Source organism: Jaculus jaculus, chromosome X (genome assembly GCF_020740685.1).
Source record: "Jaculus jaculus isolate mJacJac1 chromosome X, mJacJac1.mat.Y.cur, whole genome shotgun sequence".
Taxonomy (NCBI): domain Eukaryota; kingdom Metazoa; phylum Chordata; class Mammalia; order Rodentia; family Dipodidae; genus Jaculus; species Jaculus jaculus.
In genome coordinates, this window is record NC_059125.1 from 104,045,991 (window position 1) to 104,063,681 (window position 17,691).

Sequence of the window (17,691 nt, forward strand, 5' to 3'; positions counted from 1 at the left end):
CAAAACAGATCTAGCTTGATTTCATTGTCTATTTTACTTTCTAAGCTGAAGGACACAGAACCTACTACCAAACAGCACTGCTACTCCTTGGAAAATTTCCTTTAATTGAAGTTCTGAAGCTACGGGTTCCTGAGATGCTCCTCCATGAGACTATCTTACTGGTACAACACACAAACAAAGAAATATAGGCGTTACTGACTGCCTTACAAATTGGTGAGCCAGTTGTTACTAGAAGTGCAAAGCTGAAAACATTATTGATTCTCTACCCATCTGAGCAGTTCACATCACACTGTGGCAAAGGAACCTGGGTGACAGGGTGATCCCAAGGAAGCATCAAAACATCACAATAGCTCTGTTGCTGCTGTGTAATTCTGCTATCAACACCTGCAACAACTCATATTAAGAAATATTACTTCACCTGCCCAACCATTTGTAGGACTCCTTACAACGTGCTCCCTCCAGACATAAAATGGCCTGGATATCCATGACCTCACAGTGCCTGACACTACCTACACAATACCATCATAAGAGGAGGAAAAGATCATGACATCAAAAGTAAAAGAGAGACTGATTGAGATGGGGAGGGGATATGATGGAGAGTGGAGTTTCAAACGGGAGAGTGGGGGGAGGGAGGGTGTCACCATGGGGTATTTTTTTTAATTTTTTATTTATTTATTTGAGAGCGACAGACACAGGGAGAAAGACAGATAGAAGGAGAGAGAGAGAATGGGTGCGCCAGGGCTTCCAGCCTCTGCAAACGAACTCCAGACGTGTGCGCCCCCTTGTGCATCTGGCTAATGTGGGACCTGGGGAACAGAGCCTCGAACCGGGGTCCTTAGGCCTCACAGGCAAGCGCTTAACCGCTAAGCCATCTCTCCAGCCCCCATGGGGTATTTTTTATAATCATGGAAGTTGTTAATAATTTTTTTTTAAATATGACTTCACCTGCCCAACCATTTGTTCCCTCCTCTTTTCTTTCGTGTCACCTTCAAGTTTCAGATTGCACAGTATTATAAACTCTAAACCATGTGCAAAGCCTCTCTTCCTTACACTCCCCACAACAATGTTAATGTGGTAGAGTGCACTGTCATTGTGGGGTTTTTTGGTCTGAAATGCCTGTGTACTCACAAGAAGTCACCTAACTTGAGATCTTCTTTCAAAAACTATCCCAGATATATTTATATTTGATCCTAATTCTATGAACCAAGATGTCTTCTGTTCCTCATGTTAATATGCAGGTGGGAATAAGTGAAGGGGGTAAGGGAGGGCTCTTACACTTGTGATCAAATTTCATAGCCACTCAAACAGAGCTGTTTAACAAACTTTTCTGAGCACAAGAATAGCTAGGCACAGAGCCAGAGAGGCAATGACAGAAGCCAAAAAAACAGGTGAGCTGCAATCTTTCCAATCCTACACAAAACCTGGCCTTAAGAGTCAGAATTCCTGCAAATGCTGATAACTTCTTCCAATTCTTAATTCACAACATTCCTATAGTCACAAATTCTGCTCCATGGCATTTTTCCCACTTTCCAATGCCAGTTTTCCTACTGCCCACATCATTTTAAGCCTAGCTGTTCTCACCTATCTTAAGATTCCTCTTTCTCATTGTTATATGCTTAAGGAATCTTTATAAATTCTGTCCTCTTCCTAAAACAAGAAATAATAATCCAATGCAAACTCTCTTATCCAGCCTTCTCTGGGGAGTCCCAACCCAAAGGCTAATTTCCCTCAATTTTTATGAACTTAAGAGACCAGAGCAATAGGAGTGGTGTGAAGAATGCTGAGAGTGCAATGCTGACTAAAGACAGCTGCTGGGAATCCCCAAATACTGTGCAATGGGTGTGGTGGCGACAGAAACCGGTTTGAGAACAGCCAAGACTTCAAGATCTGCTGGTCATACAAGCTCTTCATCAGTAATCTCTGTACACTTTTTTTTTTCTATTTAAAATCCTGACCCAAGTTATCCTCTCACAAAGACTTTCCTGACCACTCTTATTATATGCCAATGCTAGGCTTAGGTGTTTTCCCTGCATCTTATTAAACCATCATGTATATATTACATTACAATCACTTTAAACAACTTTGTTATTTGTTCACAGACAGTAAGTTCTGTGGGGACAGAACCATTTCTATTTCACAAACTTCAACCACAGAACTTAGTAGAATGTATATGCTTAAAAAAAAAAAAAAACACAGGTTTTTCCCAGTGGCATATAATTTTCACTCAGCTATTCAACACTAACATTTCTTTAAGGTTGAACAAGTTTTAAAGTATGATATATTAAGAGCTGTAGAAAATACACCCACACTTGATACAAAGGATGCCAGTTATAGTTGGACCAAACATAAAATTTACTCCACCCAACCAACTATACTATTATACCACATTTCTTCCTTTGGAAATTTTTCAGACTACATAAGCTTGTGGGGCATTTTTTGCTCTTAGTAACACTAACTACAGAAGCTCAACTCTAAATAAGTTTACTGTTGGAAATTCAATCTTCCCACCTACACAACCACTGGCTTCCCACAGTCTCCAATGTCTTGTGAGCAATTGCTCAATTACTGAATGTGGAAAGACAGCTTACACACTGAAGGTCCATTCTTGGCAATGGTTGGGTTTTACTGCTGGTCCTCGCTTACTTAGCCTAATTGATTCAGAACAGTATAAAAAAAGACATTATTACACAAGTTTGAAAAAGAGACTACTTAAGAAAATTTAAATGTAAAAGCTCTGGTCATTGTGGTGCTTTAAGACAGGCAAGTATGTGTGACATGGAAAGAACAGAATGATGCCTATTGAAACCAGGAAGACTTGGGAACTCTGACTAATCTCATTACACAAGTTTAAGTGTTTTACACATACATTCTCAAAAAGCAAAATTATCTACATAAAGGGGAAGCACAACTGACTTCAAAAACACAATTTATTGTACCAAAAGGCTTGAATGTACATAACACAACTTGAGTTTCAAAAAGTGCAGTTTTTTTTAAGACAGAAGTGTACAAGTATGTTCCTGAGAAACATATTTAGAAATGCAACTCATGCATGTGTTAACAGACTACTTTTCACTATTTCAGTCATGGTTGTTCTTCCCATTGAACTGCAAGATCCCAGCAGAGATCCCTTTTTGGCTGCTACCCATTAACTGAAACCTGAATGCAGCACAAAACAATTCATAACCAAGAAAAAATTGTGGATTAGATTATCACTCCTTTGGCCATATGGGGGAGAAAGCAAAATAAACATTGCACTACTATTTACTTAAATATATTTGACTCTACTAACACCTGTATACACAGATATAAAAATAATTTTGAATGTTTATGTGCATGGTATGTGTATAGATATGAGCATACATGTGTGTATGGGGCATACCTGCACATATGTATAAAGGCTAAAGGTTGATGTCAGTGTCTTTTATAGCCCTCCTTTTTCTACCTTATTTTTTGAGATTAGGCTTCTTCCTGAACCAAGAGCTCAGAGTTTTGGCTAGACTAACTAGCCAGACAGGCCCAGGGATTTCTGCTGCCATGCCTGGCATTTCTACTTGGGTACTGGGACCCAAATTCAGGTCTTCATACTTGTGTGCCAAGTACATTACCCATTAAGCAATCTATCGAGACCCTATACAAATCATTTTTTCTCAATTTTTAATAGAAACTGTACAATATGTCAATAGAATAGAAGTTAATTCCATTGTGTTAGCTTAGATAAGGAAATCCGTCATGGTCTAGTGACATCATCTGCAACAGAGATACAGTTTCCAGCTACTCTGGCCAGCCTGTATTAAAAACAAAACAAAACAGACATGATAGTAATATAACAACTTATGTTTAAAATGCTAATAAAACTTTAACCTGAATTGCATTATCAAATCATCTTTTTCACAGCACAATAATAAGATTCCTACCACTCTGGTAGAACCAAAGTGCCTATACTCCTAAAACAACCCAGCTCCTTCCAAGCATGCTGGAAAACAGCAATTTGATTATTGGTAAGACAAGAGTTAACTGTTTAGTTAACTGACCTGAGCCTTTCAAAATTGGCATGTCCATGAATGGATTTATTACTAAAATATGGCTTATTTTTTGAAGTAGAAAATGACATATAATGGTATTTAACGTAGAAGAGGTATTTAACCTCTTCTACATGTTATGGTCCACATGAAATGTAGTTGTGAATTAGTTTCCTAAGTGGTAAGATGATTAAAGTACACGAGGCATGACATACAACACAGCATTAAAGACATAACAATCCTAGTATTTTTTTAATCAAGATCATTTCATATTTCTTTGTTAATAAGAGAAGTGCTTAAAATGAGATCCAGCAAGCATAATGGACAAGTACTCAAAAGACAGGAGAAACCACAAAAAATCTATGTCTAAATGACCTTTCAGACAATGACATCTCTCCAACCCCTCTAACACACAGATCACTTGAAATTTCTAATAAACTTTCAAAGTGGTTGGGTAACTGATATCACTGTAACTTCTAAATCTATAAAATTCAGATTTCACCACTGACAGGAAGGTCATAGGAAGATATGAAAACAGTGTGGCTGTACATATGAAAACCTGAAATTTTGCTGGGTGTGGTGGCACACGCCTTTAATCCCAGCACTCAGGAGGCAGAGGTAGGAGGATTGCCATAAGTTCAAGGGCATGAGAATACAGAGTGAATTTCAGGTCAGCCTGGGCTATAGTGAGACCCTACCTTGAAAAACCAAAAAAAAAAAAAAGGAAGAAAATCTGAAATTTTCAAAAGCAGGTCTTCTGGTGGATAGGAAAAGGACCTTAAACATACTGCTCATGATAGGTGTATGTGAGGGTGGGTAAAAAGTCCAATATGTGTCTATGGCATTGTCACAGTAATGCTTCTGTTACTGTGTCAGGAATACTGTTTCTGTGAAAAAAAAAAAATGTATGAAGCTTCCTAAGACATTGTCAAGTAATTATTTCACTTTCAAGAAATTTTTCTGGGGCTGGAGGGAAGGCTTAGCGGTTAAGGCACTTGCCTGCAAAGCCAAAGGACCCAGGTCCAATTCCCCAGGACCCACATTAGCCAGATGCACAAGGAGGAGCACACATCTGGAGTTCATTTGCAGTGGCTGGAAGCCCTGGCACGTCCATTCTCCCTCCCTCTCTCTCTGACTCTAATAAATAAATGAAATAAAGAAGTCCTGAATTTACAAAGTACACTTCAAAAATTAGTTTCAGATAAATAAAAATAAGACACAGTCCTCTTTCCACTGAAATGAGATTTTATTTCCTGTGTAGTCAGGTTTGAGTGATAAAGGACAGAATCAACACAATGAAGAAGTTTTATACTGGAACCAACCAGCAAACACTACCATTCTCTGATGGTCATTCAAGAATTCATTCAGGTTCACATCTCTCTAGCCTTCGGTTCCTAAAAGTGTGACCCTGGAAACTGTAGTACCAGCATTGCTCGAGAACTTGTTTTGAGAACTTGTTACAAATGCAAATTCATAGCCCCACCCCAGATCAACACAGTCTGGGAAAGCACCCAGCAACCACAGTCTTAACAATCACTATAGTAGATTACAATGTATGCTAAAGTCAGAGGACCAGCCCTCCCCAAACTTTAATGTGCATAAGAACTACCTGGGGAGCTTGTGAAACTGCAGATTCTAATTCAGAGGGTTTGAGATGAGGTCTAAAAGCCTAGCTTTCCAATAGGTTCCCAGGTGAAGTGTTTTTACAGACCATAAACAGAGTTTCCCAAATCAACCATTTACCAAAATGACCCAAGATGCTCATAAAATATGGATTCCGAGACATAACCCCAGGCCAAATTAATGCAAATCTAGTTCAAAAGAACAAGGAGTTGTCCAACAGTTCTCTGCTCCAACTACACACTAAAAGTTACCTGGAGAGCTTTTAATAATTCTGATGCCAAGATCCCATCAAAGATTAAATCTCTGGGGATGGAGCCCAGGCCTCCATATTTTCAATGATTCCCATGTACAGTCATGGTTAAGAAGGAATGTTCTAGAATCTAACTAGCTCAACACTACCACAGTAGAACCTTTATAGTAGCAGACAGGTTCTTATAAAATAGCTACCTAAACTTACATATAAGGGTACTGATTTTCTAAACAGTAAAACATACCTAACATTGTTTTCCTTGTGTCAGGTTTTATGCCCACTACAAATTAGGTTGGTCTGCAGAAATATGTGGCATACTCAAGGCTTAGTAAATGATAAGTATCTTCTACAACCAATGCAACATGTTCACAGTGGTCAGAGGGTGTCTTATTCATCTACTTAATAACATGAAGAAATATAGTGGCTGGGGTATAGAGAATAATCCAAATATATTTGCAGAGTGACCACTTCATAATCTTTACCAAAGCATCTTCTGTATGAGCTGGTCAAGCTCACTTTCCACTTAAAATTCTTGTAGTCATTCTGTTAACCCAAACTTGACTGAAAATGTGTGAAAATAGCACCTCCTGAAAGTGTGTTCTCATATGCTTTGGAGCAGTGGAGCGTGAATAAAAGAGCCTTTGCCAAACTCATATAACAGCTCAAGAACTAAACAGGTAAATTTTTTCAGGCCCATGACTTCCCAGAGATAACCTTAGTATCATCTCAGGTCTATCTTTAATACACCGCAACCATCCAAGAGAATGCAGAAAAGTCACAAAGTAAGTGACTCAAGTGTAAACATTTCAGTTTTGGTTTTTTTTTTTTTAACATGGCCACCTTTTCAAAATGCATTTTACTTCTTAACTACAAAAGGCCAAGTATAGATGTAGGCTTAGGATTTAAGCTCCTCCAATTAACAAACACTATGGATTTCATAAAGGTATTTAATATACTTGAATGTGTCCACCTGGATGCTTTTTCTACATTCTCACAAACTAACACCCAAAGATGAGTCCGGCCTAAAGAAAATACACAAACCACGGAATAGTTATACAAAATTACATTTAAAGAATCAAAGCAAAGAAATCAAACAATACAAATACACAATTTCCAGGACACTTTATTGTAAATTCCACTTTACATATTAATACTTTTAGTATAGGCAGAAGTGTTTGTTAGTAATTATCCAGTGGTAGTTCAATTTTCTAATCCCACAAAATGAAAAGAAGCATTTTTAAAAGAACATCAATTCAAGTATTTATGGATGATATGCAAAACAAGGGGCACTTTTCTCAGCAGAAATGGGATTGATGCTTTTCATTATGTGTTTGCTGAAATTTTTCTCTATTGCTTTTCTTGTTGATAATAGTATTCATAATGAAAACAATCGTCCTTTTTCCCATTCTGTCTTCATTTGGTCTTTACATTCTGTCTAGCATTTAACTCAAACAGTTAGTTTACACTCAGTTTACACATTTTAAAAGAATAACCATATGCCCCATCTCCCACACATCCAAATGGACAGGGATGAGAAGTAACCTGACTTTTAGCTGTAACAGTGCTATTGTAGATAATTTCAACCACAGGACTGAGGGGTAAAATAATGTAAATATAATAATGTAAATAAAGTACAAAACCAAAGGAAATTGTAAAAATGCCTACACATTTACTGGATCGTTTATTCCTCAAATCGTTGTGTACAACATAGATTGCTTTAAAGGGGAAATCAACACAAAAGGAATGCACACTTAATGAACAAATTGACAGTGCCTCTGTGGGGACAGCTCTCTTTGAATGTGCCATACCCAGAGAGTGGAATGAAGACGGAAAAAAAAAAAGGTCTCACTCTTCAAGTGTGAGGAAGCCGGCGGTGTGCTCTCTCCACTACAAACACATTTTTTAGTGGGTATGCTCGGATAAAAATAGGTAGTAAGGCAAAAAGTGTTTTAAGAAACCTCTTCCCTTCCCAAGGCACAGGGAAACCCAGAGGAAGAGCTAGGTAACCTTCTCCAGCTGGCGAGTTAAGTTCCATCACTAGCAGAATAGAAGTTTCTATTCTGCTATTTTTCACCGTGCAATGGGATAGTAGCTCTCCATGTGCAATGTACGCGGGGCGGGAACACTGGTGGGGCTTTCCCGTGGGGCAGAGGAAGCCAAAGTGAGGAGAGGGCGTCACCAGGAGTGAGCCTGATCTCCAGACCCCGGTCAGGGTGGGGATGGGGATGGAAGTGAGGGATGGCCAAAGGAGAAAAGGAAAGGGGGCAAAACTCCTGGAAGTTAGTGCAAAGAGGAAGCAACCACCTCTGGAAACCCAGGAACCATCTCTATGTAGCAGCAGCAGCAGCACCCCACTCTAAGTGCGGGGTGCATGCCTTGTGGGTGCAGAAAGTGCGGGGTGCCTTTACTTCGGTCGAGTGACTCTGGGGACCCGGACTATGAGAGGGGCTAGGGGACAGGAGCGGGCGTGGAGGAGGAGGACTTGCACTTTACCTCAACTCCGAGCCCATCCCGAGCACAAGGAGGAAAGGCGGCGGAGGAGGAGGAGAGCACGGTACTCACTAGGGCTCGTTGGTGAACCGGGGGGTCCTGGGCTGCTGGTATCCGTACAGGTGACAGTAGAGCACATCGAAGCAAAAGCAGCACATCTCCGCTGACACCACCATCTTCCGGGAGCCCGGGGATGAGGACGAAGCGGCAGACGATGAAGGGGGCGAGGAGGCGGTGGCGGCGGCCGGAGTAGAAAGTAGGGTTCCCACTCCGCAGCTCAGAGGTGGCGACAGGGAGATCCCCCCGCCGCCGCTGCCGCAGCCCTGAGGGGGAGAGAGGGTACAACCACCGCCGCTACCTCCTCCGGTTAGTGCTCCCAGCCCGTTCAGCCGCGGAGCGGCGCCTCCTAGTCCCAGCTCCCCAGCTCGGCACTGGCTCTCTCCGCTACAGTGGGAGGAGGAGGAGGCGCCACCACCGCCACCCGAGCCAGAGGGGGGCGAACTGGACAGTTTCTGCTTCTTCACCCCACAGCAACCCGCCGCCATCTTGGAACAATCTCCCCCACGCAGCGCTTCCGACCCATAAGTGAGGCGAGCTGGCGGCGGGGGCGAGCACGCTGCGGCCCCGGCCGCCGGGGGCGCGCTGAGGGCTGGCGGGGCGCGTGCGCGTCTCTCGGAGGCCGGCAGAGCTGCCCGACCACGAGGCCGCTCGCGCGCGCCCCAGCTTTTAGCGCGCGCCACGCGCTTTCGTGGCTTAGAGCCTAGAGAGCGGGTCCCGCCCGACTCGCGCCTTTTCAGAGCCTAAGCCCTGAGACTGGCGGAGGATGGAAGACGCGAAGCCGAATAGAAAGGAAGATGAAAGAAATGAGAGTGAGACCGAAGAGTGGGAGGAAAGGGAGGAGGTGGACACGCTGGGAGATGAGAGGAAAGAGAAACTAGTGGGGAGGGGGGCAGGAGAAAGTCCGACATAAGCGTCCAAGTTCCAAAGCACACCTCCGTGACCCTTCGCTGCATGTAGTGTTAGTGACATTTGAGCCGAGTTACCGTGGAACCTGAGCCACCCGGCCTCAAATACACTGGTTCTGAACTGTTGAAGTGTGAGCAAGCTCCTTGGAGCTCCACACCTGAGACAGCCCCTGTGAAGTATGCACAAAGCAGTCCGGGAAATGGTCACGGTGAGGTGTAATAGTGTTCTCCTAAACCACACACGGAATTTTTTTTCTGAGATCATGGTAAAATGCAATATTTTCCCTTCTCCTAATTAATGAATATTCAAGCCCAGTTGATCTATATGTCTTGTACCTACTCCCCTTCTCCTCTCCTCGTCCTCTGAAAGCATTTAAAAGCAAAAACAAAGTCCTCACCAATACGTCACATGCTCAAAGATTCTTAATCCTGTTTTGGGACTTGGAGCAGTGGGTTTTCTGGTTTGGGAACTGTTTTTTGGACTTGAGAACAAGGCAATTCAGAAATATCTGTGATGCACAGGTCTCAGGGATAAACATATTGAGCTGGTAGTGTACTTGGTCACAGGTTGGAAGATTTTTGTTCAAGTGTGTAAGGAAAAATTTGTTGTTGTTTTTTGTTTTGTTTTGTTTTGTTTGTTTGTTTTGTTTTTCGAGGTGGGGTCTCACTCTAGCTCAAGCTGACCTGGAATTTACTATGTAGTCTCAGGTTGGCCGTGAACTCCCGGCAATCCTCCTACCTCTGCCTCTCGGAGTGCTGGGATTAAAGGCATGTGCCACCACGCCCGGCCTGAAATAGTTTTTATACTAAAATTTGAAGTTCTCAATTAAAAATGCTTGAATGAATGAGGAGGTGTATGATTGAGTCAGTCCCATTCTGGGCACTTGAGAGGCAGCTTTAAAAAATGGCAATGATCAGATGTTATAATTCATACAAAACGAACTTGTTAGTAACTGATTTGAATTGTATCTGCACCACGCCAAAATATCTTGACAAAGTAAGATGTCTGTCTACATGTATGTAAACAACAGAAAATTGATTGATTTTGGCACCTTTGATCTAAATGTGTAGGACCTTGCAAACAGCTGAGAGCTGTTCATTCCACTCAGGGAGTTTGTTCACTTAGCAAATTTTGAGTCTCTGTGCCATACTATGAGCGCAACACTACAATACTACACTTCAGTTGAAATCTAAGATATGCACAAAAAATATGCTAAAACCCACTCTTGAGTTTATAAATTAAGTCAGATCTGTGTACATATTTAGAAAAAGTGTAACTATTTAGCTAACATTTTTAGGTGCCAGTGCTATGTGTGTCTTATGCCATAAACCTAGAAGAGAATATCACCTATGAATCTTCACAGCCAGACTCTGAATTTGCTCATTTCAACCTCACAAATAACTTGCTCAACATTATGCACCTAGAAAGTGACAGAGTCAGGATTTGAATGCTGGTATGTACCATCCTAAAAATTACATCATAGGGCTGAGGGAGATATATTCAGTGGTAGAATGCACTGGTTTCCACTCCCAGCATTACAACATAAATTTTTTAAAAAATGCCATTATGCTACTCTGCTTCTCAATAGCAATATATAATAATCATGTTAGTAAGACAAAAAATAGTGAGGCTAAAATATAATTGGTAGAATAAAGGTTAAACAAGAAGAAAAAAGTTTTATGCAAAAATTGAAAAATGGGGCTGGAGAGATGGCTTAGTGGTTAAGCGCTTGCCTGTGAAGCCTAAGGACCCCGGTTCGAGGCTCGGTTCCCCAGGTCCCACGTTAGCCAGATGCACAAGGGGGCGCACGCATCTGGAGTTCGTTTGCAGAGGCTGGAAGCCCTGGCGCGCCCATTCTCTCTCTCTCCCTCTCTCTGTCTTTCTCTCTGTGTCTATCGCTCTCAAATAAATAAATAAATAAATAATTAAAAAAAAATTCCCTGAGCCATGCTGGGAGCATTAAAAAAAAAAATTGAAAAATGCTAAAATATCACCAAGATGAGCAACCTCCTTCCAAAAAGATTTTATAAAATAGACACATCAGTTGAGATGGTTAAATGCAACCGAATGCCAAAAAGAGACTTATTCTGGACATGGTGCCACATTCCTGTAATCCCAGAACTGGCAAGGCTCAGGCAAGAGGATCACAAAATCCAGGCCAATCTGGGCTACATTGCAAGACTCTATGTCAAGAAATCGAAAGAAGATGATGAAGAAGAGGAAGAAGCATTAACTGCTTTGTGGTCAATGAGGCAAATAACAATTCATTGTCAAGTATTAATGGAGCAAAAACTACATCAATATTTTGTCATGCAAAACGGAAAACAACTTGTTTTTAAAAATAAAATAATAAAAAATAAAAGTAAAATAACAAAAAAATAAATCAATAAAAGAACTGGCCTTTAATCCCAGCACTCAGGAGGCAGAGGTAAGAGGATTGCTGTGAGTTTGAGGCCACCCTGAGACTATGAAGTGAATTCCAGGTCAGCCTGAGCTGGAGTGAGACCCTACCTCAAAAAAACAAAAAATAATAAAAGAACTAAAACAGCTGATAGACTATCAATGTGTGTGTGTATATATATATATATATATATATATATATGGTGTGTGTGTATGTATATACATAGTGTGTATATATGTGTATATATATATATATGTGTGTGTGTGTGAATTAGAATACTGTACCATTTAAATAAGTACAAATATTATATATATTTAAATATTTTATTTATTCATCTGAGAGAGAGAGAACAGGCGTACAGGGCCTCCTGCCACTGCAAACAAACTCCAGACACATGTAGCTCTGTGTGCATCTGGTAGTGGGGAATCGAATATTGGCCCTCAGGCATTACAAGAAAATGCCTTTAACCACTGATCCATCTCGCCAGCCCTAAAACAATGAATATTTTAAGGTAACATTTTATTTATTTTATTAATTTATTCGAAAGAGAGAGGGAAGGAGAGAATGGGTGCATCAGGGCCTGTAGCAACTACAAATGAACTTCAGATGCATGCACCACCATGTTTCATGCACCACCATGTTCATCTGGCTTACATGGGTTCTGAGGAGTCAAACATGGGTCCTTAGGCTTCACAGGCAAGTGCCTTAACAGATAACCATCTCTCCAGCCCATTGTGTGTATATTTATATATTGTTTTTTTGAGGTAGGGTCTCACTTTGGTCCAGGCTGACCTGGAATTAACTATAAGTCTCAGGGTGACCTTGAATTTACAGTGATCCTCCTACCTCTGCCTCCCTAGTGCTGGGATTAAAGGTGTGCACCACCATGCCTGGCCCAAAATAAATATTTTTTTCTAAAGAAAGGAAAAGAAGAGTACAGCTTTGTGAGGCAATGATAGGTTAATTACCCAGATTATGATCATTACATAATACAAATGTATATGAGGACATCAAGTTGTCCACTTGAAATGTATACAGTTTTGCTTGTCAATTACATCTCAGTAAAACTGGGAAATAACAAACTGAATCAGGAGAATCATTACACGATATCATTGTACTCCTCTTCCCATCTAAAGGTTGTCACTTGTAGATTAGACACCCAGAGCCATTTAGTGACCTCGCACAACTGTTAAGCACAGAAGCAAAGTAGGATACCATGGATGGCTGGTAAGGGAATTTTAGAAAGCAGAATGTAATCTCTTGATTTAGAATTTGGCCAAGAGACAAAAGTCTAACGCCCTTACTTTTGTGAAAATAGCAAGGAATCTTTAATAAGTGCCAGTAGTCATGTCCTTAATTCTGCACTTTATCTAAAAGATAGAACACTATCATGGCAATCTTGCCAGGCTGAGGGACTGATGCAATCAATGGGAAACCCAACAACAAGGACACTCCACGCTGAATAACAAAGATAGCTTTTTCTCTAAGGATTTTTAATTCCAACTCCAGACTTCACTATCATAAGGAAAATAGACAAATCCAAATGTGATCCTTGCAGAAAAGACATCATTACCTGACCACTAGGGGTTATTAATCTGGAATACATTGTTGTGCTAGTTGTCTAAAAAGAGGAAAAAGTAAACAGTAACCTTCTTTCTTTGTGTTTACATCTCTATCTTGGCTCATTTCCCACACTAACTTCAAGCTTCAAGATACTTTGTAAATCCCTTGGGAAAAAGTGGTGTGATGATAGGGGTAATACCTCCTCTTAGCCTTTGAGAAAATGCCTCTCCTGGGCTGGTTTTCCTGCAAATTCACCAGCATAAAGACAAATGTATCTCATTCAAACCTAAATGAAATCCACAAAATAAGTTTTATGAATATGTTTCTTAATATCTATCCAAAGCACATACTTGTTAGGAAAACCAGCTCAGTATTCTCTTGAGGAAATATGAAGGTCAAAGTATGATAGAGCATACATGTTTCTACTCTCTGCTGATTCTGAGAGTGGTGATAATATCCTCCAGTAGAATCTGTAAGGTGCCTTCTGTTCTATAGCTGCCTGTCAAGCTGGGAACTGAAGAGTCCATATTTCTTTTCAATAAAAAGTAGGCCATAGTTTCTCTATCAACATGGCATATTTACTTTTTATTTTTTAACACAGCATATTTAATCTGCAACCATTTCTGCTTCTGCATCTGCCTCTAACTTGCTATTAGCTATCTCTTGTCAGATATTTTGTTTTTATACTCAGAGAATATGCACATTATTTGCGATGTGGTAAAACAAGAAATTGAATTAAACCCAATAGTTGCTGATTATTTTATCTTTGCATCAATTTATTCTCATGTTTACAATAGCTATGTTTTTTTTTACATTTTAGAAAATGAGAATAATTATACCATGATGAGATAGTGAACTTGTAAATGTTGCAAAATTATTTTCTTTTGTTTATGGGGAGTTTATGTAGAGATGAGAAACATTCACCTAGTTGAATGGAAAAAAAAAACACCATTTATGCCCAATCAAGTGTTATTTTTATCTTCTGTCATCAAACTTTCTCAACTGTCATCCTTGAACAACTGCAGAATGGAATATTCTTAGCTGCCACTTTGATCTAACCTTGTACACACATAACCCATGGTTGTTGTGGTGAAAGTGGTGATTAGTTTCTTTTAAATGTTTAATGAATATGTGGGTAAATAGTGAAATTATTTATCAGCTTTTCAATTCAAATTGATAAATCCAATTTTATTTTCTTGATTACAAAACAGATTCTTCCCCTCTAATCCTTGCTTTGTATAATTAACATATTTATGAGCCAGAGCACTGAGATCTACTTTGGTCTGCTTTTCTAGTTGTTTCATTTATGTCTTCTATAGTAAACTGGAGAGCAAACTAATTGAATGTCATTTCGCTACTTATTTCCTTGAGACAAAGTTATATAAACAGCTTAATGAGATTTAGATATGCTAATATCCACACAGTATATGGAAGCAGTAATAGAGCTACCTAGTTGTAGATTAGAAAGGAAAACTTTGTAGAGAGGAGGTGATGAATAGGTGTATGATAAGGGCAGTAAAAGGAGTTGTAAATCAACAAAACATGAAGGCATAAAATATAGTTTTGTCAATCCTGAATCGTTCTCTCTTAACAAATTTCTCTATTATCCTCTTTTCATCCATTGATGTGTGAATATGAATAAGTATATATAACATATACAAATATATAATAAATATAATAAATCCTATTCTGGAAATCTCCAGTTGATTGGAGGCCCAATTTACACAAAGTAAGAATTAACTCAGTTAACTAAAATATAAAAGTCTGGGGCTGGGGAGATGGCTCAGGGGTTAAAGGCACTTGTTTGCAAAGCTCACTGGCCTGAGGTTGATTCCCGTGCACCCACATAAAACAAGATGCACAAAGTGGCATGAATCTGGAGTTTGTTTTCAAAGGCAAGAGGCCCTAGTATGTCCACATGAAATTACTCTTTCTTTCTCTTAAACAAATAAATATTTTTTAAAATGTTAACATGGCTGCTTGTTCATTACTCCTGAACCTCTAGTCTTGGTTGAGTCCCCTCAACAAGGGGAAAACACCCTGACCCTTTTCTACCCCTTCCTACTCTCCACATAGCAGGAGCTCTCTGAACTTTCTTTTCTTTGCTTTCTAAAATTGTTTTAGATACATTTTAATATTTTTTTCTAGGCTTACCACATGGACTCTCAGGCCTTGTGCGGTATGCATTTCCATTCCCTTGGTTTTATACTTTCCTAAATAAATATAATAATTTAATAATATAAATAAATATAATAAATAAAAATAATAGTAAAATATTAAAGCTGGGTGTTGTGGCACACATCTTTAATCTCGGGATTTAGGATGCAAAGGTAGGAGGATGGCTGTGAGTCCAAGGCTACCCTGAGAGTACATAGTGAACTCCAGGTCAGCTTGGGCTAGAGTGAGACCATAATTTGAAAAACTAAAAAGCAATTTTATAGTCTGTTCTGAATTACAATTCTTTTGTGCAAACATACATTGTAAAATTTGAACTCATAGCACTGATGAGTGGAAATCTGAGCCCCATACCTTCTACAGGATCCTGGTAGACGTGTGACTAGTTTTCTTTACTCTACCCACTGCCTAAATATCCACAATTTGTAGCCCATTTTCTTCATGTTAGTAATGGCTGGTGATGGAGTACAGAAGCTCTGCTCTGTTCTCATACTTAATGTCCTGTATTCCTACCTCAAGGCTTAGTGGTTCTATGTACCCTCTAAGCTTCATCCAGCTGTTGGCTTTCACTATTCACCCCATGTTGCAGAGACTGCCTGGTGAGTAGGCTGCTACTTAATCCTCAGCTGTCTCCTGAATCCTTCACAGAATTATACTAGGAATTCTATATTTCTTTTCATGCGTCTTTCTAACTAAAACTTCAAGCTGCTAGTCTTATTGCAAATGTTTCATGATAGCATGTGACCTTTTAAAAAGCTTTAAATTTCCCATCCTGCTCTGTGGTTCTTTCACACTTCTTTGGTTATTCTTCTTCTTATTGAGGAACAACCCACAAAGTATCAAAACTACCCATTTAAAATTTGCCACCATGTTAACAGAGATGTGCCAAGAAGAATAAAGTTTTACCAATGACATAGGAAGGAAGCCAGAAGACTTGTCTCACATTTTCATAAAAAGGAAATATTTTAAGTAGAGAATGGTTAGCAATATCAAATGCTACAAGTAGTTAAAATAAAATGAAAACAGAGAAGTAACTATAGGATTTGGCAATATGTCTATTGGGGTCGGCAATATGATAGTTACTTGTTGCAATAACGAGTAGTTTCATTGAGTTGTGGGGCTAGAAGCCTAGCTAGAGTGGATGGAAAAGTGAATGAGGAGGTGAGGAACTGAAGGGAGCATATGCACAGAACTCTGTCAAAAAACATTTGACTCTGAAGAGGAACACAGAAATGAGATGGTATTGACAGGAATGATGGATCAAAGAAATACTTTTATCTAATCAGGGATCGTTTTAGAGATCTTATTTATAGTTATAATTATCATTATTAGAATTATTCCTAAGGTGGTCATTGTTACAGTCTTTAGTGAAATCTATGTACAATCCACTGTTGTACAGAAATACTTTTGTCCTGAAAAGCACAAATACTGAGATCTCAAGACATCGATCACTCTTTTCTACTTTCAAAATTAGGGAGATCAATAACACAAGACCAGCCAGAGAAGAAGGAAGACTGAGCTAAATGAAAATGATGAGCACTAAAATAAGACAGGCATAAGATGCTGTGTCTTGATGTAGTTTTCAGAGTGATTAAAATCAGAAAAGTTCATGATTGAAGGCAAAGAATTGATGTTTCTAATGGTCAGTAAACTTTAGCTCTCTAGAATCACAATATAATGACTGCTTTGGATGTAACGTGCTGGGGCTGTAGCAAACATCTTACCTTGGGGCTCAAACACATCATCTGTTCGTTCGTTGCACAATTTCAAACAAGTTACTTGCCCTTGCTTTATCTCTTAAATTGTGAATCAGTGTGTGCTTCATAAAATGGTTATAAGGATTAAATAAAAGAATGTGTCTAAAGTGCTGAGCAAGGTGTTTGTATGGGTTAGGTAAACTAAATTCTCTCGCAAGTAGACTCAAAGCTGTAACAGCTCAATAAAGCAAATGTCTCATTTTTACTCATCTAACACTTCTAAGCAGGCATTCCCTTCAATAGGGTGGCTCTCTCTTTGGAAGACTCAGGCTGATTCCATTTAGTAGTTGTGTTGTCTCATGAGCCTTATTTCCATCCAGCTGGTAGAAGGGAATTCAGAGTATCAAGATGTGCTTACTAGTTTCAAAAGCCATGGCTGAAATAGTTCACAAATATTGTGTTCATTCCCATTGCTTAAAATGGAGACTACAAAGGCGATTGGGAAAT

General features: G+C 39.6%; 2 protein-coding genes across 3 annotated transcripts in view; one reads left to right on the forward strand and one right to left on the reverse strand.

Moving 5' to 3' along the window:
- Ammecr1 (AMMECR nuclear protein 1) overlaps positions 1–8,933 on the reverse strand; it is a 125,089-nt gene extending 116,156 nt beyond the window's left edge. The window contains exon 1 of the mRNA XM_004659136.2: positions 8,455–8,933. Within this exon, the coding sequence (XP_004659193.1) occupies positions 8,455–8,927 (473 nt within the window). The 5' untranslated portion in view covers positions 8,928–8,933. The remainder of the gene's footprint in view (positions 1–8,454) is intronic.
- Tmem164 (transmembrane protein 164) overlaps positions 1–17,691 on the forward strand; it is a 498,963-nt gene that overhangs the window by 340,460 nt on the left and 140,812 nt on the right. The window lies entirely within an intron of this gene.